This window comes from Cheilinus undulatus, linkage group 10 (assembly GCF_018320785.1).
Source record: "Cheilinus undulatus linkage group 10, ASM1832078v1, whole genome shotgun sequence".
NCBI lineage: Eukaryota > Metazoa > Chordata > Actinopteri > Labriformes > Labridae > Cheilinus > Cheilinus undulatus.
Window position 1 is genome coordinate 18,578,710 of NC_054874.1, and position 12,285 is coordinate 18,590,994.

Sequence of the window (12,285 nt, forward strand, 5' to 3'; positions counted from 1 at the left end):
ATCCTGGTAGATCTCAGAACTTCTATGGTAAATCACATTTAATCTCACTTCTGTTGCATTTTGAAATTCCACTATTTTTCATTTCAGGCTGTGTTTGTTAGATTTTTTTGTTTTTATTTTTGTGATGTCTTGAACTAAGGGTAATTGACTTCCTGTTTTGATACAGGCCTGCTTTTATTTTGAAAGAAATAAGGACCTTTGAGAAGAGCGAAGATTATGATATCAACTACCTATGGAAAAAAGAACTTGTTATGGATTGAAAGGGGAATAATGGAATAGTAAAAGAGTTAAGTGTTTGATATCACAGGGTGCTGATGACTTTTACTTGCCCACTGAGCGGTCTGTGACCTTTTTGAAAGTGAAATGCGACACTAAGGTGCAGTGGTGTAGTGCTTGACATCACTGTGTCTGCAGGATGTTGCTATTTATGCATTAATGCTGACAGCCTTAATGTAATGGAAAAAGAAGCAGAAACCTCCTTTATAGGACCATGTGGCTTATTTGTTCAGACACGCTCTGTTGAAAAATCTCTTTCATTTCCTTTTTGAACCCAGAAAGCTCTGACTGCCGCTTTCATCTGGTCTATCCTCAGGACCTACTTCCATCTCATTGATGACAGATTGAGATCAAAGTTTCTAAAAAGTTCAACCACTCATTTTTTGAAATGAAAAATGTTGAAGTTTTGGCCTTAAGGGAACAAAAGATATGACCAAGCCATCGGTGGAGTGAGGGGGTGGCTTACAGGGCTTAAGCCCAGAGTGATTTCACAAAAACCCTGCTCTCATATATGGCTATGATGCTGCTGAATGTTATGATAGATCAATGAAAAACTGAGAGATTATAATGAACAAATGGACCTGCTGACCACAACATGGACATTTTTTTCTTATAGAAAAAAATGTTTATTTTTTTCTTTTTCCAAGTGACCCAACACACTGTAGTAAAAAACTTTAAATATTTTCATTAAAAAATTAACATGCGCATTTTCAAAATTAAATCTATTTCTGGAGCCTCACATTTTGAGTTTTACTTTATTTTTTAAATAAAAAGATGACATTGTAAACTTTTACATGAAATCCCTAAAATACTTTACCTATGTTATGAAACTTAAGCTGCCCTTTTCAGGAGACACACTAAAAATATTTATCTTCATCATTAGGATGAAGCAGACAGACCACAAGAACAAGGGCCAGGGCCAGCTGCTGAGAAGCTTTCCCACAGCATGATGCTGCCACCCCCATGCTTCACAGTAGGGATGGTGTTTGGTGTCTACCAAACATAGCGTCTTGTCTGATGGCCAAACTCACCATGTGTCTCATCAGATCAAAGAACATGGTACATTTTCTTCAACAGTTTCTTTCTCTTTGCTGATCTCCCATAAAGCTTTGACTGGTGAAGAACCCAGGCAACAGTTGTTGTGTGCAGAGTCTCTCCCATCTCATCTGCTGAAGCTTGCAATTTCTTCAGTCTCTCACTGCGTTTGTGAGAACGGTCTGATCTAGGCAGGTTTACACATGTACCTTATTCCTTCCATTTCTTCATGATGGATTAAATTGAACTCTAGGGGATGTTCAGGGCCTTAAATTTTTTTGTATCTATCCCCTGTCTTATACTGTTCAATAAACTTCTCTCTGAGTTGCTTGGAGTGTTCTTTTGTCTGCATGGTGTAATGGTAGCTAAGAATACTGATTAACCAGTGACTGGTCTTTCCAGACACAGGTGTCTACAATCACTTGAGATAAAAACCTGCACTCAGGTGACCCCCATTTCACTGATTGTGAGAGTACTAGCACCAATCAGCTGGTTGAATTAGGTCCGTCACTTTAAGGGAGTTGATGCAGTCTCTTATTTTACATGACATAATTGTGTTTAATTGACATAATTTAGAAGAAAACTGTGTCACCATGACATTAAAGAGGGTTTTTTTTTCTATTTTTGATTTATAAAATCAATAAGACGGTAAAACATCTAAGAGGGTGAATACTTTCAAAGGCACTGTAAATGGTTGTTTGTCTGCTTAGGGCTTCTATACATCATTGACTTTTTCACAAATTTTTCCTGACACACATTCACAGCTCTGGGTCCAACCCATCTGTTGAGAACCACTGATTCAAAATAAACCTTAAATAATTCTAACTACAACCTTGTTAGCACCTCCATTTACTATCTAAAAAAACTCACGATTGAAGTCTCAGTCATCTTTGTAACAAGTGAAATTAAATGATTTATTTTAGGATGGGCAGGGAATGTTTTATGTATCCTGTTTTGCTTTAGAAGTAAATCTTGCCAAATGTCATAAAATAAGGATCCGTTTCGGTAATCGAGGATTTGTTTGTCATCCTAAACGTGTCAGCACGAGTGATCTTTGAAGGGAGGGAACTAGTGTCCCCTGAGGCGTACTCTGCGCTTGGTAAGGCGCGCAGGGGATGCGCACAATAAATGATCAGACCATAGTTTCCTTCCACAGATAAACATGTTGTAGAGAGCAGCGCTGCTCACAAATTTAGATGTTCTCCGTGTCTTGTTTATCCGGTTTTAGTTCCACGAGTATTTGAAGAGGAATCCACAACAAGAAGAGGAGAGTAAACGCGCTCTTGGAGAGCTTGGAGCTCGTAAGTTTGGAGAGCTGCCACAGGCTGGAGAGTGCCCTGTGCACTTCGATCACACCGAGGAGATTATTCGAAGGATCCCAAGATGAATGACACGGAAGTCTTCTGCAAAAACAACCAAACAGACAACTCTTCTGACCCGTCATGTGTGAGCTCGCGCCCTTCACCTTACAGCCACATCGACATCACCACTTTCATGCACATTTTCCCCACGATTTACGGCATCCTCTGCTCCGTTGGAGTTATCTCTAACGCGCTGGTCATTTATGCCGTGAAAGCATGCAAGAAGAAGATGGTTTCGGACATCTATGTGTTGAACTTGGCGATAGCTGACATGCTTTTCCTGCTGGTGATGCCCTTCAACATTCACCAGCTGGTCAGGGACAGGCAGTGGGTGTTTGGAAACTTTATGTGCAAAGCGGTGGTGGTGGTGGATGTCAGCAACCAGTTCACGACAGTGGGGATTGTTACCGTGCTCTGCATTGATCGGTGAGTGTTAAAGCCATCCATTTAAGGGTTAATCTTTTTAAATGTATCATCAAATATGTGGTTTTGAAGGTTTTACGCACCAAAGTACAATCATACTTTGGCAAAAACCCAGAATAACCCAGTTAAATTAAATATGAAGGCACTCATTATCAACAGGTGTCATCTTTTTAAAAGTCAGGCTGAAATACGCCACTGAAGCCTGATAACCATCTGTGTGCAACAGCCCGTAGACAAAATGTTCCCATCATACATCATGTATGTGTCATGTTTACGATGTGAATACACTGAGGACATTTCAGCTGTTCTTTAAACCAGAGTCAGACCATTAAACATCCCCATTTGAAGGTAATCAGAGCTCTAATGTGACACGACTCAAGCATAATACACATAATGAATTCTGTGAGGACACCAGAACAGCTAATTGAGCTCTGATTAGCTAGATAAGTAGAAAAAAGGCATTTATAACCTGGAGAAGTGCACTTTTTCCCCAGTCGTCTTATTCTGTTTTGGATAATTACACATCAACACTCCAGTGACTGAACCTCTTTCAGTGCTTGCTGATAACTTAGCAAGGCCAAACTTTCAAAACAAGTAATTATAGGCTGTAATCTAAAAGAAGACCAAACTAATGATAACCTCTCACAAACAAATAAAACAGATCCTAACCCAGCTGGTCTGTATGCTTTCCCTGTAGATTTCAAACCTTTCACAGGCCTGATTAAACATCCCATTTTCAATCCCGATTTAATGAAAAGCTATGATTAGAGTTTCTCCTTTGACAACTGAAAAGACATCCCCCAGACACCTGTCATGTTCAATCAAAGTCACATTTCCTGTTTAGTTGTTTATCCGAGTAACCAAGGGTAATCAGAGTGAAAAAGTTAACTTTCAAATTCAATATCAAGAACTTCTATCCAATGAAAGCATACTGCCAATGCTCACATCTCCTTTGAATTCCAACCAGCTATTAGCCACATCCCTTACTCTTCTTTTAGCTCATGAAGAGTCAATAAAGACTTGATTGTTCAACAAGTTATTTCTACTTGGCCCACTTCATACCAAAGAACGCGTTATTCCACTTCATTGCTATTTTGTAAAAATGAATCAGACCCTGTTTTCAGAAACAAAAGTGTTATACAAAAGTAAAAACTACACTCTAAAGCGTAGTCCACATCAAACAATTGCAACAGGCTGCTCACTCTGAAAGCCTGAGTTTAAACCGCCACGAGGGAGGGAGCGATGCATCTCTTCCTCAGCAACAACTCTCATAGTCACCCATTCTCTAAGGTTTGTAGAGGAGTAATACATTACATAAGAAAAAGAGCCTTTCAGGAACAGGCTGCAGCTAAAGAAACCTTTAATGACCTTTCGTTTTTTACTTATTCTGCAGACAGATCCATAATCCCCTCAGACAAGCTGGGACAACTTCCTTTTTATTAATACATAAAGCCACAAACAAGACTACAGAGTGGAAAAAAGTCATTACAGTGTACCAGAGTTCGGGCATTAAAGTTTCCTCCCTGAATATAAAGTAGTACAATGTTGATAGTTTGATACTTTTGAAAACATTTAAACATACAGTTTATGGTATTATTACCACATCGTTTAAATGTTTCTGAGAACTTTCATGCCTTCATTCAGAAAGGACAGGGGATGGAGTCGAAAGCTGGGGAGATAGAGTTGGAATATTTGATACACTACCCATAGAAAGTATTACTTTTTTTGGTAAAATTACAAAATACCTTTAATTTCAACATGAAAACGGATTTATGTGAAATAAGTCAAATAAGTAATTACATATCCCACTGACTTGTCTTGTCTTCATGGTGCAATGGTAGCTAGGAATACTGATTAACCAGTATCTGGACCTTCCAGACACAGGTGTCTTTATACTACAATCACTTGAGACACATTCACTGCACTTAGCTGATCCCCATTCCACTAATTGTGAGACTACTTGCACCAATTGGCTGGACCTCTGTTGAATCAGGTCAGTCACATTGCATGGTGTAAATATTTTTGCTGTCACTGATTCTACCTGACATATTTTTATTTAACTGACATTACTTTGAAGAAATCAGTTTTACTTTGACATTAAAGAGTTTTTTATGTTTTAAAAAAATAAATAAATAAGTGAAAGGATAAAAAATTCAAGGGTGAATTCTTTTTTATAGACACTGTACTGGCACTTGGAGAAGGCAGAGGTCAGAGGTCAGCAAAACGAGTTCCATCCTCCTTCTATGCAATGACAACTGTTTTTTAACTTAAATACTTCCAATACTTCCCAACAAAAATGCAGATTGTATTCTTGTTCCTCCAGTAAACATGTTTCCTGTGGTGTAAAATGGTGCAAGCCTTTTTACCTCCGCCAAGGAGGTTATGTGATTGGGTGGGTTTGTTTGTTAGTTTGTTTGTTAGTTTGTTAGTTTGTTAGCAGCATGACTCAAAAAGTCATGAACGGATTTTGATGACATTTTCAGGAAATGTCAGAAATGGCATAAGGAAGAACTGATTCAATTTTGGGACTGATCCAGATCACCGTCTGGATCCAGGAATTTTTTAAGGATTCTGTACTATTGGGAGATAGGGCTATAGCGGAGGTCTGCGCTGTTTCCACTTTACACCAGCAGATGGCGGAAATGAGTAACTTCAATCCCAGCAGGATTTTGGGTGTGTTTCTATTCAAAGTTTTGGAGTTTATAGAGTTTGAAAGAGCCAAAGGCAAGGCCCTGTCAAGGAGACGAGTCGGAGCGTAACAGAGAGAAAGACAGCGAATTGTAGCAAGAATTCTTACAATGCTGGGAGGAATAGAGGAAAATTCACCCTCTGCCATGACTTCCAGTCGTCCAGTGAGACCATGGGTGAGACTGTCAGTGTATCTGTTGGCATCAGCAGGCAATGCTTCCACCATGACAGTCCACCCGTAGCGAAGCCAGTGCTTTGTCTCACCATGTTTCCACCCCACTGGGGAGGGAGTAATCGACGAATGCCATGGTGGGGGGCACATGGGGACAGATCCAGGATTTTTTTAAAGCATTCTTCACTACTGGGAGATAGGGCTAATGGCGGAGGTCTGCGTTTTGCGAGTGCTTTTCTAGTTTTGTTATGTGAGTCTTGGCTGGCCCATTAAACTGAGCCATTAGGCTAGCAATTTGGTCTGTCTAATGTCATGCCAGAACCTTTGAAAAAGTTAAAGGGTACAGTATTTATACATAGCAGTTTCAAAATCAAATCTGAACCTGAGACAAATGAGCCAAAAGGCGAGAAACATCGCTGTTTACAGTGACGACTGTCTACAGACAAGAAACAAACAATATCAAACATGTTTGATATTTACTATCTGAGGTTAGTGAAGCTGCAACAGGTCAGAGAAGGAAAGATCACCCTTAAACCCCCACAGAAAAATCCTGCAAGAGAATCTTTTGAACCATATGATAGTCTGGGATAACCTTGCAAAGCAGATGGATTTGCCCATTTCCGTGTTTCTCACTGGCGAATCCATCTTGCAAAGCTCTCATCTGAACAGTTTGCGCCCGGTTAGAATGTCACAGGACCAAGCAGCGTCAAGGGGCAGTACTTTCGGTGCAGCAGAGTCGTGATGTAAGCAGGCAGCAACAAGAGGCCAGTCCAATTATTGTGGAAGAGATTTGCATGGATGCTGCTATAGCGTCAGTTTTATCAGAACTTGACATTTCTTTGTTAGAAGAAGAACAAAGAACAGCATTGAGATGTTTTCTTTTCAAAGACGAAAAAGTTGTGGACTGACATGTCTACAGTTGCCATGGTTCACGATATGTAGGGCCCTATGAAATCTGTTTTATTCTTTCCAAATTCCGTTTTTTTCCATTTAAATTTTTTGAAATTCCATTTTTTAACCTTTCCACTAATTTTACCAGAAAAAAGAGCGTCTTGTTTATGTAAATAAATAAAATGTTCACTGATTAAATTGAAAAAACCTTAAATTTATTGAAAAAGGGCCACAATTGGCCCAGGAGCGGTTGTTTAGATAACCCTGATATGAAATAATTATAGACAGTGTAACAGTCAGATATTTCCAACATTTTAAGACACATCCATGTTTATAATCACATCCTAACTGATGTTTACAACGTAAATGAAGAAATCCTTCTTTTCTCTCAAACAAAGAGTGATAGTAACTTAATAAGGTCACATTAAAGTTAAATAGTTAAAAGTAAACCTGTTACCTAAACTTTTAATTTCTCTTACAGTCTGCAACAGTCCATGCAGTTTGATGCTACATTGTGTTCTACTCCTGACTGTAACTTTTCTCTCCTCATCTCTCCATCCTCGCTGTCTGTCCTACTGCCTCATTTCAGACCGCTATGTATTTGCTCGTTAAGCAACCAAAGAGCACCACAATATCTACTGGAGGAATTACTAACTGTTACTCAAATGTAACATCATTTAGACTGCAGGACTTCATAAAATCTCGAGTCTGTCCGACTAGGTTTTGAATCTTCCAAGAGGTGAGCGTCTGCCTGGCGCAGACACACCTCTCTCTCTCGGTGACTCTCAGGTGTGGTGAGGTAAAATTACTCGAAGCACGGGTGAGTTCCTCTTTCTAAAAAAACACAGCATTTCAGTCAAATTAATTCAATTTCCGCGACTTTCGCATTAAATTGTAAATTCCGTTTTATTGGCCAATTCCGTGATTCCGTCCGCGATTCCGTTAACGCGGAAATCATAGGGCCCTATGCAGTTCTCTATGGAGTTTATAAAGATGTGACAGACAGAACATTCATCCTCCAAGTTTTTTTGAAAGGCTCTGCCCGTTCCCAAACACTAGCTTTTGAAGATTTTACAGATGGATGTGTGAAACACATCCATCTGGCGTGTCATGTTAAGTCTGGGAGGAATCCGATCTTAAAATCAGATTTGTGGAGTGTGAAGCCACTTTACCCATTTACACCTGTTTACTTAACAGTCACACACTGATGGAAAAATGTAGACTGGTCATCAGTTTTGCCTAATCCCATTCATAAGCATCCATACACTTTCACACGCCACTAATGCAGCAGTGGGAGCAATTCTGAGTTGAATCTCTGTGCTTCTGGTTGAGAGGAAACTTACTGAGCCAGAGTTGCCCCTTGTTTATCACTTGCGATTTTTAGCTAATGAAAAGAAGAAATGCTGGGTGCCTCTTTTCTTGTAGTGGAATCCAGAAAGGCAAGGCCATCTGTAAAGGGGGATAAAGGGGAGAGCATTCTGGGCCCCAGCCAATTGACCTATGGCTAAGCCACGCCCCCTCCACTCACTCGGACAAACAATGAACATTCAGTGACAGGCGCTATGGCAGGTGTCACAGTAGGAGACATTTCGAAGGAGGCCATTGATGATTGTTGGAGACAGAAAGATCACATATCATCTAGTAGTCACCAAAAGGGGCTAAACTACGCATTGGAGGGATATATTAGTCATTTTATTGTCGAGAAGGTCGATAAAAAGCTTCAGTTACAAGCCAAAATTTACAGGTCCCAGTGCAAACGTGAGAAACCGCATCTCCCTGCCATGACCATCTCAGACAACAAGATAGAAGATCAGCATCAAAGTGCCTCTGAAGTCAAGGTTTTTGGCTCAGAATATGAGAAAAATGTAACAGCCTTTTTACCATCTTTACCAAGAGTGTCTCTCCATTAGTCTGGTCGGGACTTAGCCATAGGTAAATTGGGGGCCATGGAGGTCAGTAAATCATGGCCTATTGTAAAATTCAACTGTGATAACCATGTTTTATTTTATTTTTTTCAACTGAATAGTAACCACTTGTATCAAAGTAAAATTATTTTTGTATTCATTTGTGCCATAGCATAAAACCCTCTTGAAAATGTAAAACCCTTTTTCCTCTGAAATGGAAATGTTGTGAAATAGAGTTTAAAATTTTCAGAAATGGGTTTAAAGTGGCAAAAATGGACATAAAAATAGAGAAATGTAGTTAAGATAGGCTAAAATGGGCATAAAAATGAATGAAACAGGGTTATTGGGTGGCAATAATGGGTCAACAGGGCACCAATAGGGGGAAAGTAGCAAAAATGGCTTAAAAGTGGCAGAAATGAGCAGAAAAATTGTGAAATGGGATTTTAAAAGGAGCAAAATTTGTTATATGCGGCAAAACAGGCATTTAAGCAGTGGGGAAGGTTTAAAGTGGTATAAATGGCTTATAAGTGGCAGAAATGGGCAGAAAGATGGTAATATGGGATTTTGAAAGAAGCAAAAAGGTGTTAGAAGTGGACAAAGGAGGTCAAAAGTGGCAAAATCTAGCAATGAAGCTGTGAGAAGTGTTTGAAAATGCAAAAAAAAGCTTAAAAGTGGCATAAATGGGTAGAAAAGGTGGTGAAGTTGGATTTACAAAATAGCAAAATGTGTTATACATGGCAAATCCAGCAAAAAAAGAGGTGGGGATGGTTTTTAAAGCGGCAGAGTTGTCTTATAAGTGGCAGGAATTGGTTGAAAGGTGATGAAATGGGATTTTAAAGGTAGTAAAAATGTGTTGAATGTGGCAAAATCCAGAAAAAAAAAGACTTAGGAAGGTGAAAATGGCCTATAAGGGGCAGAAATGGGCATAAAAGTGGTATAAAGGATTCTAAAAGTAGCAAAAATGTGTTAGAAGTGGAATAAATGTGGTGGACATGCCAAAAATCAGAAAAGACAAGTGATGTAAAAAGGCTGAAAATGTGGCTTAAATGGTGTCAAGTGGCAAAAATAATTAAAAAGAGGATAATGAGTAGAAAGAGGCACAAATTGTGGGGTAATGAAAAGCAGCAAATAGTAGTTGCAAAATGGGTTTGCAAGTGCCTCAAATTAGTAATTTTAACAGGGAAACCAAATAATTAGTTGACACACTTTTCAGCTTCAAAATTAAGCAACTGTTAGCTTGAACACATGCTCACACCAATGCTACTGATCCATCACACATATAGTGCAGTTATACTATCAATAAATCACAGCTTGTTAGGGTTATTCATTGCATTTGTCAGGGGCCCAGCCAAATCTGTGGGCAGACAGGTATCAACTTTGTTTGATTTTTACAAATATCACATCAAACTTCTCATTTCTGTTATTCTGAGTCTTAAATATCAGTTTTGAACTGTTTTTTTCAAACAATCCTACTAAAGATATTTCAATTCAATCTCAACATTGCATCTTCTTCTGTTAACTGGAAACACAGTGAACTATTGATTTGTGGTCTCGGAATATTGGAAATTAGGAGGCTTAACCTTACTTCAGAGTTTTGGCATCTTAACAGTTGAATGCTTGTCAAATGTCAGTAGACAGACTTGGGCTAGACCAAAGATTAACAAGGAGAGCAGCTGGAAATATTGAATTTGCTCCACTAAAAGGACACTTTGTGGAGGTAATGTCAAGATGGTCATTTATCTGCAGGAAAACGTCCTAATGACGGGGGTCAATTTAGGACTTAACAAGCCGAGTTGCTCCCCAATCAAATGCAAAATGCTGACAGAACTAGGTCACTTTCTATGGCTAAATCCCCTTTTTTAAATCGTTCTAATAATTGCGGTATTTGTTAGTATGTTGAGTGTATCTGACGTGGAACCTGCTTGGATCACCCACCTGTGCCTCATTAGATTTTCTGGTTTTCTGTCAAGGTGGAAAAATGATCCCTCATAGCCTCCCTAATGTTTATAAAATGTACCGATGAGTTATGATGGGAGATGCATGCTTTTAAAGAGTGGCTCTTTTTCCTCCTAGATACATCGCTATCGTCCACCCCACCTCAGAGCGGAGGACCATCCAGTGGACCATCATCATTAACCTGCTGGTGTGGCTGGGCAGCTTTCTCCTCACCGTCCCCGTCATGATATACGCCAAAGTTGTCAAGCGACAGCACTTGGAGGTGTGCATGATGTTCCTGGACGGGCCTGAGGACATGTACTGGTACACTCTCTACCAGTCCATACTGGGCTACATCATCCCTCTCATTATCATCAGTACCTTCTACTCACTCACCCTCTACCATGTGTTCAGCTCCATCCGCCGCGTCAAACGGAAGCAGTCAGTTTGGGCCAAAAGAGCCACAAAGATGGTCCTCATGGTCATTGCCTTGTTCCTGGTCTGCTGGTCGCCCTACCATGTCATCCAGGTGATCAATCTGACCAACAATACCCCCACCATCGCCTTCATCTACGCCTATAACATCAGCATCTGCCTCAGCTACTCCCACAGCTGCATCAACCCGCTCATGTTGCTCATCTTTGCGCAGAATTACCGCGAGCGTCTCTGCCACAAAAACGTGCTACAGAGTTCGCAGCAGTCATCCAAGATGACCGTCGTCAAAGCGGACGGCTCCAGCACGACCAACGACCCCAACTACCGCTGCACTGTCATCTAACCACAGAAGATGGCATGCTTTTTTGTGCATAGACATGTATTCTTTGTCTCTTGATGGAAAAGGAAGAAGCTTTTGTTATCCTTAAAAAATTAAGACTGGGAATGAAGCTTGAGCAGCAAAATCAAACAAGTGAAAACATTTAAAGAAACAGAAATCACTGCAGGTGAAAGCTGACCCACACCATCCTCAATATCACACCCTGTCTGGAGACACGTACGCACATTCACACACTTATTATGATGACATTAAAGACTTCTTATTCCGTAGTAATCATGGACCTATTATTGTAATTATGTGCTAAAGACATTCCTTTTTTTCTGTGTTGCCACATTCTTGTTTGTATTACATTTATTATCTGCTACCATGAAATGAAAATTATTTCTTTTATTTATTCTTTGTTCTTTCCCTCAATCCACAACGTCTGCACATCCAAGCATTCATGAACATGCACATGCTTTTAGCTTAGGTGTCCTTTCATGAACTCAGCAGCTTTTTTTTAGCTCTTTCACCCATTAATTATTCTGTTCCTTTCCCTCTAAGCCTTCTCAATTATGAGTTAATCATGACCATTTCTTCTGCAAGCTGTTATTGACAAAAGTGCTCATTCCTTTAACAGTTTAGTTCCCCCCTCTCTAGCTTCATATATGAATAACTTTCTTATTTATAATTTGAAAAAAATGAGTTTCTCTGCTAGAAACCACCACGAGGACAATCAAAACAGCAGACATTCAAATTAGAAAACCCAGGAGAGATTCGAACGCCAATCACAAATCTGCTCATAAATAAATCACACAAAAAGAGCTCTCTAATGAGGGAAGTGTG

At 39.7% G+C, this 12,285-nt stretch overlaps 1 protein-coding gene across 1 annotated transcript; it reads left to right on the top strand.

Annotated features, from left to right (window-relative positions):
- The first annotated feature begins 2,694 nt into the window (after positions 1 to 2,694).
- LOC121516672 (melanin-concentrating hormone receptor 2) lies at positions 2,695 to 12,085 on the top strand. Its single transcript, XM_041798064.1, has 2 exons — positions 2,695 to 3,098; positions 10,824 to 12,085. The coding sequence occupies exons 1-2, from the start codon at positions 2,695 to 2,697 to the stop codon at positions 11,461 to 11,463; spliced, it is 1,044 nt and encodes a 347-aa protein (XP_041653998.1). The 3' UTR covers positions 11,464 to 12,085.
- Positions 12,086 to 12,285: the final 200 nt, after the last annotated feature.

What these genes read in the sequence shown, in the direction of transcription:
- LOC121516672 (XM_041798064.1), top strand. Translation starts at nt 2,695, where the DNA reads ATGAATGACACGGAAGTCTTCTGCAAAAACAACCAAACAGACAACTCT. An exon ending in ACCGTGCTCTGCATTGATCG is followed by an intron (nt 3,099 to 10,823) that starts GTGAGTGTTAAA and finishes TTTTCCTCCTAG; the next exon opens with ATACATCGCTATCGTCCACC.